Raw genomic sequence first — 19,118 nt, forward strand, 5'->3', positions numbered from 1 at the left:
TGTGGTGGTACAATCAACTCCATGCACAAAAGTAAATATAAGATATGCAAAAAGGCAGGGCCAGAAAATAGTGGCAAAGGAGAGAAAGGAAAAACAATGGCAAAGAGTGGAAGATTAAAATATAGTTTGATAACTTGGATCATTCCTAACATCTTTTAAAGCGTAGGGTCTACGAGGAGTAACTATAAAGAAAAGTATTAAGCTGATTTAGGTTAAGTCAGTTAGTAATGACAATGTGTCGATTTATTTACTCAAGTTTAAAATTCCTTCTAATGAACTAGAGTTGTTTATAATATATATCATCTTGTTAGACAAAAGAAATCATAACATATATGTGACACCATTTTTTTTTTGCATAACTTTTAACACAAGTTTTTGTAGTGCCTACTTCGTAATGTACTTCAACGATCTGAACCTTCTGTCTTTTAGAACATTATTCATAAATCTTCGTCGCAATAAATTAGACAAATCCAAAGTCATTAACGTCTATTTGTAGTGAAGAAAATAAACAAATACGGTTCTACAAAGAAAATTCTTAATTCAATGGTCATATGGTTTCAAACTTGGATGATTTTTTTAAAGATATGATCTTTGAGAGAATGCCTAAAAGATAGATCTTCATATCGTTAAAAGACGTTACGAGCTCCACAAAAACATGTCAAAAATTATTAGAAAAAAACCGGTGTCACGAATCCATCTCCAAAGAAACTAAATCGCTTACGATCACTAAAAAAATGGAAGATCTTTAATTAAAAATTTAGGGGAATTGATATGAGTTTGAGTATAGTGAAAAAGTCGATTTTAGATTCAGTTGCTACAAAAGGCAAATAAAAAGAAAAGATGAGGACATTTTCTTAGATGAATATTACTAGTTATTTTTGTTTTATTTTAAGAGAATAAAATTTTAAGATAAAGGCTCATCCATAACTAGAAACTGGAAAAGGACTGTGGATAAGCTTATCTGTTCTCTTCTTCTCAACTTTTTCCTCGAGCATTCAACTTTGTTTGAAAAAAAGAAACTATTTGCCATAAGTGAAGTGAAGTGATTTGTTCTGTTAAAATTAATCGGTGCTAATGGATTTCGCAGGTAAATTCAAAATGACTTGTTAATTAACGGATTCATCCGTTAACAATCCGATCTGTTAAACATTCACCCAAAATCAAATGCTTTGGAATAATGAATTGAGTCTAAAATGCCAGGTCTAGTGGGTGGAAAGGCTCCCTCCTATCTTATGGTGATTCAAGTTTACCTAGTTCCAATAATAAAAAATCATAACAGAAACAAAAAATATAAAGTCAAATTTTGAAAACTTCAAAATTTAATTTTATCATTTTTTATTTTTAGTTTTCCTTGAACTGAAAACTCAAAATAGTTACCAAACATGCCTTTTGTTTTGTTTTTTATAAAACAAAAATGTAAAACCAAAATTAAAAACGAAATGGTTATCAAACAACCTTAGAAAAATATTATGAAAACTTTCAATGTCAATCAAGGATTTTTGGTTTTGTGTTTTTGACCACATTCAACTAAAAGCAAAAATTAGAGAATTGGGTAAACAAGAAAATTAAGATTTAAGAACACAAATGTTCCCGCGCTCCAACTGCGGGGACATCATCTTCTTCAGTAAACGTTCGACCTGTGCACTTTATTGCTCTAGTTCTTAAGACATCGAAACTTCTAATTGACCTCGATCGATTCTTATTAATTATGAAAACAACCAATGTACTTTTGTGTATCTTCGGGAGCCGTCAATGGCACTTCAAAAACGTCATCACTCACTCTAGCAAGTGCAACTTCTCCCTAAGGAGGAGTGCCTACGACTTTTCTGAAATGTCAATAACAACTCCCGTTATCTAATCATGTGGTTTATCTGCTCGCAACAGGTTCTCGTTATTCCATCTTCCAGCTGCTCCACCCAGGCTCGGTCCTACTAGGCATCCTTCTCTCCATTCTCGTTGACCCGAAGTCTGCAATATGGGCACGTCGGGTTATTGCTCCACCAGGTCCTAAAACATTTAGCATGGAAGCGGTGGGAGCAATCCAGTGAAATGTACCCAGCACTCAGTCTCCCCAAGCAGATACTGCACTCCCCGTTGTCCTCCTGAAAGTCAAAGATCAACAGCAGATTATGATAAAAATAATAACAATATTTTTATACTTATTGCAATGAGGAAATCATGATAATAATCTCAAAAGTTCAAAACTTCTCATAGAGAAGACTTTCTTTATTTTTCCTGAATTGATAATTTTGAAATCTAGAGTTTTGATTTTGGAATTCACATTTTCACGAGTAATGATTTTTCGCCAGACTGCTTATGTTGTCGGAATCCGAATTGAAACAAAAATTATCTTGATCAATGAAAAATTACCAACGGGAATACGGCCAGGTGATTTAACAAGTCCATGTGTTACGGATTGATATTTGCGACTTTCAGGGTTAGTATCTATAAGTATCCACTCATAACACGGGGACCAACTCATGTAGCTGTTTTCTAATACCACGCAACAGTTACTCATGAGCAGCGATCATATCCACAACTTTGACAACATAAGCATTTTATGTTGCTAGATATTCTGACAGAATACACTTGGCATACTTGCAAATAGTAATCATTTTGGCAAAATTCAAAAGCTAAAATAAAAGTTTAAATCAACAATTCAAATCAAATATCAGAAACCAAAAACAATATATTCATGTAATATAATCACCAATTAACGATCATATATGTTGTAATGACATTCAACGACTATATATATTTAACTGTCAATGAATAATTGAACTAAGTCATTCAATGTACTAGGGAATGCTAACAAATTAAGACACACGCTTTGATTTAAAAAATATATATGTACTCACTCACGTTTGTCAAGTTTATAGAGTCAGCAGCTTCTTCATCTTCATCAACAGTCTGTTTCAGCGAAGTTGCACCTTCGTCATCATCCGCGGTTATCTGATAACCCTCCGGTAAGAAGGGATTAAATCCCAAAATTAAATCCTTATGCCCTTTGAATAATTCCTTCACTCGTGCAACCACATCTTCTGTGACAGCCCTGAGTTCAGGAGAACGAGAACAAGAAAATTAATCCAACTGCGGATGTAACACCACCAACAACCCATCCATCATAATTTACAACAGAAAAATAAAAAATAATTTTAGTTTTAATTTGAGACTGGAAATTGGAAATCTGAACTTACCTTTTAGCCTTGAAATCTTTCATGATCTCGAGAAATTTCTCATAATTTTCTTCTTTGTCATAAAAGGCATCCTTCACCTGTTTGAGAAACAAAAGAGCATCGGCGGTTGTCAATTTCTGAGAATCACCGCCTCCTCCGCCGCCAGGTAATCGGGATCGCCCATTGCTGTGGTCCAAATCCAGAGAAGAACAAAAGAAATTCGTAAATTTGATAATATAATTATCTAAGATAAAAAAATTTATATAATCCAAAAAAAAAAGTTGGAAGAACGACAGATATACTTGACAAAATTCATAAAGCTCTTAAATTCACCTTTCAAAACCATTAGCCATCCGCCAAACAGAAATTTTAAGGACTTTCTCGAGAAAATAAGCAGAATTTGTGAACAGATCTCACGGAAGAGCGGGAAAGTGGTTAGGGTTTTGATCGCTGACAGTGACAAATGGGGACGCTGATATTTTAGGGTTTTGTGTTAAAAACAAATTCTTGGTGGTTTTGTGGATATGACCGCTTGTATTTTCGATTTTTAGGATAAATTTTTAAACCAAACTTTCAAATCAAATGATGTAGTTGTTGATGATTAAATTATTATTTAAGTGTTAATTAACGTACTTATTTCTTATTAGTGACACATCATTTAGTTTACAAATTTGGTTTAAAATTTTGGTCTCGCTAGCATTAACCTTTCTATAATTTGGACCACAATGGGCCAGTTTGGATAATATCAACGACTTTATAATTCTCCTAAAATAGCCAAATAAATTAGAATTGAATGTCAATTCCTCTTGATTTGTAAATGACAATCATGTTTAATTTTTATAGATTTTTTTTTTTTGACTAAATTTTTATAGATGAGGAGTTCGGTACATTTTTCTTTTTTGCTAGGGAAAAAACGAGTACCACTGGAGTACAATAAAAAAGGAAAGCATTCCAGCCTTGGAAGGCAAGGAGTGATCCCACATATGAGTGTTTTGAATAGGAAGATCAAATCTAGTAATATTGTCCGCCATGAAAGATATCAATGGCTAATCTAAGAAATAAAATGTGGGGTTAATAAGAATAGCACATGTAGTGCACAAAATTTATGGACAGTTGAGCATACAAATTGGCATTTGGTCAAGCGTTGGTGGGTGTTCGGACAAAGATCTCTCTGGAGAAGGCTCCTTGGACCTTAACACAGCTCCCCAAAGAATTGGCACTTTGGATGCATATGTTTTGTCAGCATTCTGAAATAACCATAAATCCATTCCTCATTGACAACTCTTTTTTCTTTTTATTGGTACAAGAGACAACATGTATGAAATACTTGCTAAACATTTGCTCCCGTAAACTTAACTAAACAAAAAAACATCATGAAAGGTTTGAACCCATTAATTACTACCACATACAAAGTTTGAAGCGAAACATGTAGTAAATGTTGATTGATATTGCTACACATATTACTTGTTAGATGCAAATAACTATCAAACTCTACCCAACTTTTGAGGGTTCAGAATTGAGCAAAATGTTTGATAACAGTCTTTCCCTCGTTGACAAATGAGAATATTGGGAAAGTGTGAGATAATAATTAGCAAAAATCAAAACGATAAGTCGTACAAATTAGTGGTAGAGGTTTGTCATTGAGAAATGGCTCGTTGTACTGTATGCCCTGCTTATGTAGAGCAGAGCACCCTTTAGATGGAGTATGATTCTCTCTCTTCCAAAATTAATGAGAAAATTCTACTTCTTTGGACCACTGAGGAGTTGACAACAGGTGCTCACGGTATCACGAAAAGGTCATCAGAATGAAATGACTGAAAAATCAAAAGTCTCAAATTCCTCCCTAAATCAAAGTTAACACAATTACACTCCCAATATAGCACGACATCATTGCTACCTGTAATTGTTGCATTCAATCTCCATTTCAATACACAATTAGACAAGACACAAACTCATCCAAAAAATAAATGAGATTTCTGTGGAAATTTTTCCAAAAAAACGGGCCGATGGTCCACTCCAACAATACTGATATTGTCCCCACTTAACCACCTGCACAATCCTTAGGTGTGAGGTTTTATCACAAAAAAACTTGATGTTAGTTGAAGTGGGATAATTCTATTTAAATTGCTTTGCTTTCCTTCCCCTAGCCGATGTCGGACAAACAGGGGGTTCCAACAATTTCACAATAGTACGTAAGAATTAAGCTTGCTGATTGAGCTAGGGTGCACTCAATTGCGTGTATAGATGATTCTTGACCGTTGATCACTATGAGACACAAGTTGAACAAGGGGTGTGTTATCCACCTGTTTGGACCTAAATTTACGCTATCGGCCCATACAATCAAGGCCGTTAGATGAGTAAAGTTCTAGACCGTTGGATGATAAAGTGGTTGAGATAATTTTCAATTATTATTAAGGAATAATATTGTGGTTTTAATCATAATATTATCTCTTAATATATATTGGATTATCTAAGCCTAATATTGGCTATATCCAGCGGATCGTTTAAAGATAAATGATATCTAAAAGATAGGTTGTTGCTTACCTTGAGAAGTCTTTAACCTAGACTCTAGCTGATGAGTTTGAATTAAAATCAAATTCTACACAAGTGAAGCCGCACCACACATCTGCTTCTATAAATACAAGCCTGCGAACACCATTCAAAAGACCCCGAATTCAACACCCAACTGCCCTGCGCAAAACCTCTCAAACATCTTGAGATTTTTTATTTTCTTTTTCCGCCGACACATCTTCAGTTTGGATAAACAGCACTGTGAAGGCAACCGGCGAACATCTTCAGTTTGGATAAACAGCACTGTTGCCGTAGAATCAGCCGTTCCCGAAGCACCTTCAGTTTGGATAAACAGCACTGCGTCGAGGCCGACCGATTATCTATCCAAGTCTCGGTCGAGAAGGATTTTCAAATCCTTATTGGCAGAGGTCATCACATTAGCCTTCTCGGCGAAGTGAGGTGTTACCAGGTTACTACATTCGGCACCATAAAAGCCGAATTTGATATTGAACTTCGTAGAACTAGCAGCCTTGTCTTCAGGCTCGAGAATCCAAAGGCCGAGATTTGTTCCTTCCTCGGCCGCAATCGCAAGATAAAGAAGTCACCGACGCGCTCAACGCAACATCAACAAATTTTACTCCTCGGCCGAGCTCGGCCGACGAGTTGGCACGCCCCGCATTCGACCGAAGGACGTAGTTAGCTTATTAATTACTCGGCCTGCGCGCCACGTAGGTTTTGTAATTTTTAGGGTCAACACCACCACACACCCCTTTTCTCACACACCTCTTATTAATTTATACCCTTCAATCTTATTCAATTCATCCGATCCGACGGTCGAAAATTAAAAAGGTGTGTGATAAGTAAAATAAGGTGTGTGAATATCACACCTCTTTGAACAATAGTTAAAAAGGCGATTGATCGTATTATTTTCATTGTCAATTTCAACTAAACTCTAGCAAAATTCTAAAATTATTTTCCTTCAACCTAACTAGTATATATGCATTATTGTGGCCTTCGTTGATCCAAGTCATGTACAACTTCCCCACCCCCCCCCCCCCCCCCCCAAAAACCATTGATTATTTATGGTAGAATGGCTATACATTTTTGCTAAACTTATATCTCTGGCGTATGATTAGCTTATTTAGTACTGTAGTTTATTTTTGTTTTGAAAAAAAAGAACTGTCCGTTGGCAATTGAGGGTTATAAACATTTTAAAGTGTTTTCTATTAATTTTTATTACTATCAGAAGCCTCAAAAGGAATCTCCCATGTCAATTGGTTGTTTTTCTTGGCAGTTGGATTTATCCTCATTTGGTTGACAAAGACATTCTGTTTCTTTCAATCTCATATGCCAACTTGAGTATAAACAGTGGTTAAAGGCTAGCTAGACTAAGTTCTAGGTCGGATTATTAATGTTAGTCGTCCGCCCAACCACCAGCGCAAGCTTCTTATATTAAAAAAAGGGAATTGTTTTGATTTGACACTCTAAATTTTTTATAATTAAAAGAAAAAAAATACACTTGTAAGAAGTGTAAAATGAAAATTTTTTAATGCTAATAACAATTCTCTAAAAAAATAGGGTAACAAAAATCATAAGAGAAGCAAGGTCCACTTGGCCGTTTCACCAGTTACTACCACTACCAGGCCTAATCATACAAAAGAAGAGTTTGGTCATGGCTCAAAATGAATGCTAGCTATATGCTCAGTACTTGCAAGTCGAACATTATTTTCAGGGAGTTGGGCTGAAGTAAAAGAGGCCACAGGAAAGTGGTTTAGGAGCCTTGAAAATTTACCGAGACTTTAATACATGCTAAACATTCGAAAAAAAATCTAAACATTGAACCTAAAATACATGCTAGACATTCTTTTAGGATAGTGTTATTCACACACACCCTCGTACTTCTCACATGCCTCTCTCAATTTCCGACCGTTAGATCTAATGAATTGAAAAAGATCAACGACAAAACGTTAACAAGGATGTATGAGAGGTAAAAACGGATGTGTGAATAGCACTATGCTTGTTTTAATTTAACAACTTACTAGACTTTTCATGTTTTATTTTAGTTAAAAAACTTTAAAACCATTGGTTCCTTTTACGAAACAAAAATGATATTCTTATCATCTATTTGTACCATCTTTTTAACAGAGATATGACCCACATGTATTGGTGGGCTCTACCTCTATTGAAAAGACGGTACAAATATATAGTAAGTATAACACTACTCTTTACGAAAAAACCTAATTAGTAGAGAGACAACATATATGTACATTAGAGTTTAAAAAAGAGAGAATATTTATACAGTACCTTGGCATCCCTTCTAGTTTTCTAGTCCATACTTCTTACCCAATGCCAACACCATTATTTCAAAAGAGACTTGAAGCTTTTGCAAGTTTACTCTTCCCGCTTAGGACTATTTAAACCTTCATCATCAACCACCATTTTGGTGGGGCAAAAAAAAAAGAACAAAAAGAAGGGAGGAGTTAATTATAATTTCAATACAATTCAGTGCCCTTTTCTGTGGGTGGGGTCCTTTGAAGGCTGACCAATGAGAAATAAGCACCTGCAGGCCCCTTGGCCAAAAGCGACGAGTGGGTCCCTTTCTCCACCACCTTTCCTTTATCCAGCACAGTAATCATATCACAATTCCGTATCGTACTCAACCTGTGGGCCACCACCACGCTAGTCCTCCCCACCATCACACGCTCCAGCGCGTCCTGCACAACCTTTTCAGACTGACTGTCGAGCGCGCTGGTCGCCTCGTCCAACAACAAAATGACAGGGTTTCGAAGTATCGCCCTGGCTATAGCAATCCGTTGCTTTTGTCCTCCGGATAGCTGCACTCCCCTGTCCCCGCACGACGTGTCATATCCGTCTTTCAATCCCGCAATGAAATCGTGCGCGTTGGCCGCCCTCGCGGCTTCAACTATCTCCAACTCATCGACCTTGTCCGATACGCCGTACACAATGTTTTCTCGTATGGTCCCGGCAAATAACGTTGGCTCTTGACTGACCAATGCTATGTGTTTTCTCAATGATTTGAGGTGATACGACTTCACATCTTGACCGTCGATTTTGACCATTCCTTTGATCGGATCATAAAACCGTTCTATCAATCCGATGATCGTTGATTTACCTGAACCACTTTGGCCCACCAATGCCGTTGATTTTCCGGCCTCGATTTTGATTGAGAAGCCGTTGAAGATCATAACATCGGGCCTAGAGGGGTACGCGAAATGTACGTTGCGTAGCTCAATGCTGCCCGTAATTCTTTTGGGGTCGAGACCTTCGGGGTCTTCAGGCTCGATTTTTGTGTACTTGTCTAACACGGCAAAAACAGACCCAACCGCGTCTGCTCCCTTGGCGAGGTCCGTGGTCATGCTACCAGCATCGGCAATGACCCGGCCCGTGCTGACCAAGACCATGAAGGTCTGGAAAAGTTGTTTTGCATTGACGTAGCCCTTGGCGACAAGCTTGCCTCCGTACCAAAAGTCGAAGGCCCAAGTGACGGTCGTGAGGCTTTGGGAACAAGCAAGTCCAATGCCGGCATACCATGACTGTCGGATACTCTCCCGACGAGGGCCTTCTTGGGCCTTTTCGAGCATTTTCAAGAGGCGGTTTTGGGATGAGAAGGCGGTGACTGTCCGGAGGTTGGAGACTGCTTCCGCGGCGAGCTTGCTGCTTTCTTCCTGGGATTTTATGGCCTTCTGGGACATCTTTTTGAGCAGGACACGCCTTGTGTAGAAGCATACAATGATGAGGGGTTGTACGGCTATCATGACAAGTGCAAGTCTCCATGTAATGATCAAACCCATTGTGCAAGCTACTGTTACTGCTGACATGGTTTGTACAACAAGAGCCATCCGATCACCCACCAAAGATCTCACCTGCAACAAAATAATGTTCATCTTAAATCTTAAAAAATTCCTACTTTTATATAGCTAAGAAGATCGGTCCAACTAGCTCTACAATGTTATTTTTCTTTTCAACTTCAAATTAAGTTCGAAGTTCGGATCACATTTATTTTAAGGAAGTTTTAACAAAAACATAAAATATGCGACTCCATACATGATTCTAATATGGACACACTCTTAAACTAGTGACTCATTTAAAAAAAAGTGTTAATAATGTGATCAGTTTGTTTGTCTGAACAACATTATCGATCATAGTAGATTATTAGTGAACAAATTTGAGGACTATAGCATCATCACATTCTGATTATACGTACCACATTGGCATCTTTGGCGAGTCTAGAGCAAATGGCACCACTAGAATTCTCATCCTGATCAAACCATCCCACTTCAAAAGTGAGTACCTTTGAAAGCATCCTCTCTCTAATCCTCTTAGTCAAGTACTCTCCCATGTAAGCAAAGTTGTAATGCTGGCTGACATTGATCAGCAACGAGAAGATTGCCAACCCTAGAAAGCAAAGAGAATAAGTCCTCGTCTTCGCTTTAATCTCGTCGTGGTCCTTCAAGAAATAAACCGATATCATGGACCCCATCGCAAACGCGTACAACGGCTGTACCGCCCCAAAAAGAGTCGCACTCGTGCACCCCATAACTGCTTGTTTCCACTCCGGAAGGTTCAAGGCCAAAAGTCTCCTAAACGAAGGCACGGGCAGTTTCTTCTGTTCATACTCTACAACACTCTCTTGACCCAGAGCTCTACCCTGAGCAAACGAGTTTGCGGAACTCGAACGACTCACCATGGAGAGCCTACGGCTGCTTGTGCTGTGAATATCGTTTGAAATGGAAGACGAAGCACCATAATGCCCTAACTCTTCTGGTTCCTTTTCTTTCTCCGTTCGTTGGAGGCGGACAAGGGACGTGTAGTGGCCGTTTTCACGTTCGGAGAGCCCATCGTGGGAGCCGATTTCCATGACCTGGCCGTTTTGAACTACGGCAATCACGTCCGCATTTCGGATGGTGGAGAGGCGGTGCGCGATGATGATTGTGGTGCGGCCGACGGCTGCTTTGTCTAGGGCTTCTTGGACTATTCGTTCGGATTCGGAGTCCAGTGCGCTGGTGGCTTCATCTAGGAGGAGGATACGAGGTTTCTTGATGATGGCTCGTGCAATGGCGATCCTTTGTTTCTGTCCTCCCGACATTTGAACACCCCGCTCGCCAACCTGTTTATCAAAACGTTAATTTGTTTTAGTACTTGAAAAATCTAGTTTTCTTGTGTCTGCATGTTTCATGAACTGTAATAAAAATGAAAGGAAAATTACTAGAAAGACTTACTCATAAATGATTGTACAAGACTAAGAATATCAATTAATATATTTATAAGAGAAACAAAAATCAGGTTCGCCACTTTAGCAAAATTTATACGAATAATGCAGTGACGTGCTGTAAAGTCATTGAATTTAAATGTCATGGCGTACTCATTGTAAGTACGTCTTTTTATTTACAGGGTCTTAGTGTAGTGATTGTATGAAGGAACTTCTAAACTTGAAACTTCTCCAAACATGAACGAAAGGATTTTTAATCAAGTGCTAGTTGGTATGTTCGAGGTATCTTATAATGCAGTTTCGACTGATGATTATAAAATGCAAGGCAAGCATCATTGTCAAAGAAGCAATAAAGATGTTGTTTACTGATTAAGTTTACCTAAATTAAGTTGTGCAAGACTAGCGGATGACACTTAATTGCAGTGGCGAAAAGTAATAAGGCCTATGTACCTTGGTGCGATTCATCCTCCATTGATCACCCTCCCCCTAACATTTAACAATTTAACTACTAATGTTATCATTTGAGAGTAAGAAAATGGTAGAATACTAGTTTAGAGCTTTTTTTTTATTGGGGTTTTTGGGGGAAGGCTTTTTTAAGACGGTCTAACATGCTAGAGAGGCAATCAAATTCGTATTATATTTAGCAATTATCTTGATTCCTGATTAAATTAAAACCTTACTTAAGGGCAGGATATAACGTAATAAAGTGCTATAACATTAATCACCAATTATGTAATAACCAAGGTGGTGAAGATTTATATGATGCAACTGATGGCTGCACATAGTGATGCGCATGCAATACTACTACTATATTGGGTTTGTTCTGTTGCAACTTTAGACGATTGAAGGGAAGACCTACATAGCCTAGTGGGGGGACAAAATCATCAAGGTTTAGGAGCAATAAGATGCATAAAGGTATGCGCAGAGTAGAGGATTATTATTATATAAAATAATAGATACACATCAAGGTTTAGGAGCAATAAGATGCATAAAGGAATGCGCACAGTAGAGGATTATTATTATATAAAATAATAGATATACAACTGTATAGTAAATATATAATTTTAAAACTATATCTATAAACTAAGATAATCCTTTTTTTATTCACATTTCTTACTTACTCATGTCATTCTCTACAGGAAAGCAAGGACTTCTCGGGAAAAATGGGAAATAAGAATAAGAAAGAGCTTGCACTAGAAGAATACACCAATGAAAACCATATTGATATAATTTAAAATCCACTTTTTGCCCAAAACATCCACGAAAAAGATAAGCTCAGTGTTTTTTACACACCTCAGCTCATTTCATACAACACCTTTCTAATTTTATAGCCACTAAATTAAACAATTATAAAGTAAAATTAACGATCAAAATTAAGAAAGTGTATACAAAATAAGGTAAAAAAAAAAAGAGTGTTGAATTACTGCCCTAACATAAACCCCCCAGACCAGTTTGTCTAGTTATCTTTGGCTCCCATGCGGATCCATTACACTAGACGACAAACATATCAAAAGACAAATTCTTTGACATTTTGCATATGTGAGTAACAATTGAAAAGCAATGATTTGTCATTTGCTTAAAAAGTGGAATGTTTAAATGTCACACCATTTCTAATAAAAATACTTGATTTTTATATGCAAAGTGTCATTCGTTTTTGTTAACAAATCAAATTTTGACATGTGTTGAAATATTTTTTTAATCTTTTTATTTATGATGATATATTTTAGTTTCTACGTCAAATTGTGATTAAAAGTTAAAAAAATAATCTCTTATATGAAAAAAGTCAGTAAGTATTATGTCACTAATTCACGTGTTACATGCTAGTGAAGTAATTACCTGAGTATCGTATCCTTGAGGCAACTGGGAGATGAAATTATGAGCATTGGCAGCTTTTCCAGCCTCAATAACCTCTTCAATCTCAGCGTCTTCTTTCCCAAAAAGTACGTTCTCCTTAATGCTGGTTGCAAATAGAGCAGGTTCCTGGCTCACCAAACCCATCTGCGATCTCAGCCACCTGAGCTGAAGCTTATTTATCGCCACCCCATCAAGAAGAACCTCGCCTCCGAGTGGATCATAAAACCGCTGCAACAGCGATATCACCGTGGACTTCCCCGAGCCGCTTCCGCCCACCAACGCCACCGTTTTGCCCGCCGGAATTGTCAAGTTGAAGTCTTTGAAGATGATGCTTTCGGGTCTCGATGGGTATGTGAATTCCACATGCTTGAACTCGACTTCACCGGAGACATCCTCTAGACATTCGCCTTCCATGTTGTCGGAATCGATCTTGGGAACTCTTCTTATCACTTCCATTATGCGCTCGGCTGCCGAACATGCCTCTGAAAAGTACTTCAAGTTTGATAGTCCAGAACCTAAAGCCCTGTTCACCAAAACAATAAAACCATGTATTAAGAATTTGGGTAAATTAAAAGGATCATAACAATCTACAGTACATGATACACGGTTAATATTTTATCATAAACAGAAACAAAATCGAAGAAAATCAAATGATGCATCATTTTTGGGAGGTTATATATAAGTTTGTCCTTACAAGAAGTACCAATTTACCAATCTACAAACTACAGTACATGGTACATTGTCATTTTTTTGGCGTAACGAATAAAAAAGAGGCAATATACATGAGTAGACATTTTATAAATTTTCTCAAAAATATAATAAGAAACACTAAACAAACAATATGTCATACACTACTCACAGTTTTGTGTCACTTTAGCACCCGTTTAGTGTAGTTCACATTCTATTTTTTATTAAAAGTCTAAACCAGTTTGATCAATGCAATTTCCCGACGAAAAGAAAAAAAAAAAAAAAATCAACAATATACGTATTAAAAATATGCAAAAAGGCGTCGAGCATACAATCCACCAACGGCGACGGCAGCACCAACAGCAAAAACAGTGCCTCCCCGAGCGCCATGGTACATGACCATTCTGCTTCCATAATATGACATGAAAGACCAAATGGCGAAGACAACGCCGTTACTTCCAATGGCCAGGCCTTTAGCCAAGCCCTGGCTCAATCCCAACTTGACGGAGCCCTGAAGAGCCACAGAGAATTCGGATACAGTTTTGTTTTCTCCGACGAAGGCATAAACGGTCCGGATTGAAGAAATTGCCTGCTCTGCTATGTTGGCAGCCTTGTTGTACTCTTCCCTAATCTGCCTAGCTAATCCCATCAAAGTCCTTCCGTAAATTAAACCGGGAATTACTAGCAGCACCACAAATGGAAACCCTACGATTGCTAGCCTCCACATCATTATAAACGCCGCTATGTAGCTTCCAAAGAACATGGAGGAATTCATCAAGAAGTTCGGTAACTGGTGGAATTTGAAACATGCAACTTCATTACTTGATGAAAATAAAGTCGTAAAGGTTATTAATACTACAAAACAGTCATTATGCACTCGCTTATTAGAATGACGATTTTAAAGTGTTGATAACAACTTTTGATAAATTATGCACAATGAAAACTTGTGGGATTACCTTTTCACTTAGGACATCTTGAATCACTAAGCTATCATTAGAGACACTTGTGATGACTTCTGAGGTGCTTGTGACATGTAAATCAAAGTAGCCTACATCTTGCCGTAGAACCGCTTTCAAATATCTGACTCTCATTCTAGCTGCTTGCCTCTCGCCGGTTCTTGTCCAGCAATATCCCTCTACAAAATTACAAATTCAAAGAGATATATTAGTTATTATTTCATTGAGTCATTGAGTGAGCAAAAGTAAACAACATTTGGTGAAACCCACCTAGGAAACAACAAACAAATCCCCCACAAGCCAAGTACAACAGCGCCACTGCATTCTGCCAACCACAAAAACCAGAACCCAGTTAGAAATTAAATATTTGTGTTTTCCTTTTTGCAACGATTTTCGCAGTCCATTTTTCAGCCGAGTATAATCTGAACTGTTTATATTTTTATGTTCACTCATAATATGCGAAGTTAGAGTGAAACAACAAATTTTCTCGTACTCCTCTTTCAATCAACTGCACTGCAAAGTAAATATTCCATAGTTTATATGCACTTGTGAGGGCATATAGAAAGCCAAAGAAAAAAAGTGTCAAAATTATCGGCTTTGAGTTTGTGAACAGAAGGTGAAAAGATCATTCCGCGAAAAGAGAGAGAGAGAGAGAGAGAGAGAGAGAGAGAGAGAGAGTGTGTGATACTTAAATTAAATGATTACCTTATTTATGTTATGCAGAAACGCATCTTGAGCCGAAGTTGGTGAACCGCCAATATTGTTCATCAATTTGCTAGTGATCAACAAAACTAGCGGTGTGGAGAAGCCATCACCAAGGGATCCAAACAGCCCTAAAATCATCAACAATCTATCAACCCCATCAGCATGCATGAAGATGGACCTCATGGACCCAACTTTCATCGTGCTGCTGCTGTTGTTGTCCTTACTGGGACTTTTCTGTCCCATTTTCCACCCTTTCTCAGCAACCAAACAACAGTTAAGATTCTCAGACCACGTCCCGACTCGGGTTATGTATGCTTCAAAAATATATAAACCCTTTGGTCTTCACTATAGTACACTATATATCTTCAGAGCCCATAGGATTAGGATTTCTTATGCATAGGACTTTTGTAAGTGAAATGAAGTTGGGATGAATAAAATGAACATGTGCTGATGGGAGAAGATCACGGCTGACTTTATAGGCTCTTCTCTGCGGATAGCGTCATTAGTGACGATCGGTGGGTCCACATGACTAGTTATTCCCCGTAAGCATCTGTTGCTATATAGTGTTTTTAAAAAGCAAATGATTATTTATTTATTTTATTCATTAAGCAACAAAAGAAATCGTAGAAAATGACAGATCACAATTTAATTATGTACAAGTGAACTCGGTAGATCACAATTTACATACTTCTGGGAAGAAAAATAAATAAAAAACTTTGTCAGGTTTTCAACTAGAAATCAAAGAAAAATAGATCACCATGATAAAAACTACAAAAACTTATAAATTAAACATTGAGACTATCCTCGATCAAAACATCAGCTAACATATCCGGTGATTCTTCAAACCAAATAGCTTCTTGCTCGCAAAGCAATCCCCCCTTGGCAAGCCTGTGGAATGTTGCAGGAACAATGGATTAAAAACGAATTGGAATATTGCAGAAATAATGGTGTGGAATGTTGCAGGAACAATGGATTAAAAACGAATTGGAATGTTGCAGGAATAATGGATTAAAAACGAATTGGAATATTGCAGGAATAATGGTCTCTGCTGGCGCTTAATTTCTTGATTTGGAACCTGGATCTTGGATTATTACTCATTTGGGTTTTAGAATTGGGAATTGCGACATGTTATACCTTCAACTTGGTACAAAACAATTATTAATTATATTTGAAGGGTTTTATTTATTTTTTTTTTTCCTACCTTTCTACTTTTTTTTCACTACTTCTTTCTATCTATTTATTTAAATCCACATATCAATCTTTTTTTTTTCTTTTTTTACCAGAAAATAAAATTTTATAAAAGCTCAAAATCTCTGGTACAACCAGTGCCCAAACAATCAAATCTAAAAACTTCCATGGCCGACCTCGGAAGACAGTGGTCCCAAAAGAAAGGATTATCTATCGAGAGACATACATGGGCTAAGGCATCAGCTATAAAATTTGTTTTCCTGAATATATGCTTCCAACTAATATTATAAAATCAGAAGCCAGCCACTTTATATTGTTGATGATCAGATTAAGACGCCAAGGAGGGACCCAATCGCCAAAGAACCACCTGGATAACCAGCTTTGAGTCTCCTGCAACCATTAAAGTATTTATACCCTTCCGTCTAGCGAGCAACTGTCCTTCCTTCAACGCAATAGTCTCCGCAGTAGAAATAGTGGCGCCATTCAGATTAATCGCCCCCACACCAACAACTTAAAACAAAAGCCGCACATAACCATCACAGTTTAGTTTAATACAACCGTGAGGGGGAGGAAGCCATTTGATGGGGTGCTCAATGGTGTGGTCGCCGTTGGATTTCTTCTTACAGTTGGTCTGCAAATAAGAAACACCAATATTTGCCACAATGGCTAAGCTAGTTGCCATAGGATTTAAACTTCTAAAAACTTTGTTATTTCTGTTATTCCAAATGTGCCAGCAGTTAAGGAACCCTTTGCTTGAATCACTCAACGCCTTTCCTTCCTTAGCATCCAGCGTTTCCAACCAATCAATCACATTATTTACTTGATTCAAATTATTTTTCCAAGGACTTACAGGAAAAAGGTTCCAGATCTCCATAGCACGTTGGCAATTTAGAAACAAATGATTTTGATTTTCCTCATCAATACCACAAATAGGGCAAATTTTTTCCATGTTCTAAACAAATTTCCTCATCAATCTTTTCTTTTTTTCCCCATTAAAACGAATATTAGCTTGATATTTTTGTTTTCTACCAAAAGGAACATTCTGAAGAAAATAAGGGTTTTATACAAAATTATGCCGTTAATTAAATCACAATTAAATATTAAAGTCATTACGTATGCATACCGTACTGGCAATTATATGCACAAATCGATAAAAAAAAATAATTGGTTAATCTACGAATATGTTAGACAACTATCACCAAACCAAATGCTCATTGGTTAAATGCAAAAAATATTGTTCGAGTAGTTGTTGCATATATTTATATCAAACTATTAGATACAATGCATCTAAAAATATTAATAAAGTAGTTGGTTCATATATTTAATGTATCCATTGTATTATCAAATTATTTACAAAACTTAATATTTGATTAGTACCCATGTAGAAAATATTATTTGGGATAAAATATTTCTATTACTATTTCCCCCACAAATAGAGTTAATTACTATTAAAAGTTGTTATTATTATTACCATATGATGAAAAACAATAACGCATATGCACTCTGTTGCGAGTTTGATCTCCACTAGTCTCTTTCTCTCATGACATTTACAATTTAACCTCCGCTATTGTTTGTGAAAAAACATTCACTAAATTTCAGCAATTACTTCATTGGTTGTCCTCAAGATTCGTAAATTATTATCAGTAGTATATATTTTTTTTTTCGTCAAACAAAGATTCGTACAAGACTCACATCAGGTGCATAAAAGAATTGCATCAAATATCATCACTTCCCTCTCATCACGATTACATTAAAATTAAGTATAAACAATTCTAATTAAGCTAGCTAGTTATTTGGATTCTAGAGTATGCCTGATATATGTGTTTTAAAATTTTGCTGACAGTCCTAACGGTGTCACTGAATCAATAAACCATAAAAATTGAATAAAACAAAAGCAATAACCACGCTGTACACTGCATTGTGAGACAGTTAGGCTGAGAAAATTAAAATAATACGGGACTTATCTGAGAGTCCTAACAGCTTATAACCAACTACTAATTGAAAAAACTAAATTTAAATAAGAGCTTGTCACAAGTGTGGTTAATATTTTTTTTCTTTAAAAAAAAAAAAAAAAGATAACTATTGAAAAATCACGGTTATTCATTTCTGATCCAGAAGAAGCTCGTTGGAAAAACATGGTTAATATATTGAAAAAGCATTATTTTATTTTTCTCGTTGAAAAAGCATTATTTTAGGTTGCCGTCTTCTGCTAGCTCATGGCCATAACCGTCAGTCATATTGACATTCCACTTCTCATCCAATAAATAAAAGAAATGAAAATAATAAAGAAATCAGATACCATTGGTACAAAACGATCAAAATCATATATATTCTGATTGCAAGGGACAAAAACGAGAGGTTTTCTTTTGTATCTAAAAGCATGGTTTTAGACTTTACTAATACTATCACTCGTATTCTCATCCCATAGATGTTTATTATTCAGTCAACTTTTGTCATTCATTATAATATGTGACAAACGTGAGACGTGAGCCCAGCCCTGTGTGGGCTTAATTAACTTTATAATTATAATTAGAGTTTCCTACAATCATATAATTTCTTATTCTCTTGTAATTAGCTTGTATATATACTGACCTTCATACGAAAAAGAATACAATACATAACTTCCCAAATATCTTTAGCAAAAAGGGACTTGGATCCTCCCTGGATTCTCTCCCTGGGAGTTATAGGGATTAACGCACGTGGACCGTTGATAAAAAATCATGTTGTCCTAATTTTTTTCTTTTTTATATTTTTCACGTAAAACAAGGTGTATTACTTTTAAAAATATAAAAATCTATTTAATTATAACTG

The 19,118-nt window shown here is 36.7% G+C and overlaps 2 protein-coding genes across 2 annotated transcripts; both read right to left on the reverse strand.

Annotated features, from left to right (window-relative positions):
- Window positions 1-1,553: 1,553 nt before the first annotated feature.
- Window positions 1,554-3,647, reverse strand: LOC148694007 (paired amphipathic helix protein Sin3-like 2). The gene is made up of 4 exons (XM_088700578.1): window positions 3,510-3,647; window positions 3,198-3,362; window positions 2,863-3,052; window positions 1,554-2,102 (listed from the first exon to the last, which is right to left on the reverse strand). The coding sequence occupies exons 1-4, from the start codon at window positions 3,527-3,529 to the stop codon at window positions 1,932-1,934; spliced, it is 546 nt and encodes a 181-aa protein (XP_088556704.1). The 5' UTR covers window positions 3,530-3,647; the 3' UTR covers window positions 1,554-1,931.
- Window positions 3,648-7,932: 4,285 nt separating this feature from the next.
- On the reverse strand, window positions 7,933-15,567 carry LOC137740696 (ABC transporter B family member 15-like). Its single transcript, XM_068480527.2, has 7 exons — window positions 15,120-15,567; window positions 14,685-14,739; window positions 14,415-14,593; window positions 13,791-14,248; window positions 12,754-13,294; window positions 9,913-10,815; window positions 7,933-9,571 (listed from the first exon to the last, which is right to left on the reverse strand). Exons 1-7 carry the CDS (start codon window positions 15,360-15,362, stop codon window positions 8,180-8,182), a joined length of 3,771 nt encoding a protein of 1,256 aa, XP_068336628.2. The 5' UTR covers window positions 15,363-15,567; the 3' UTR covers window positions 7,933-8,179.
- Window positions 15,568-19,118: the final 3,551 nt, after the last annotated feature.

Source organism: Pyrus communis, chromosome 9 (assembly GCF_041283825.1).
Source record: "Pyrus communis isolate YQ-2024b chromosome 9, ASM4128382v1, whole genome shotgun sequence".
Classification (NCBI taxonomy): Eukaryota; Viridiplantae; Streptophyta; class Magnoliopsida; order Rosales; family Rosaceae; genus Pyrus; species Pyrus communis.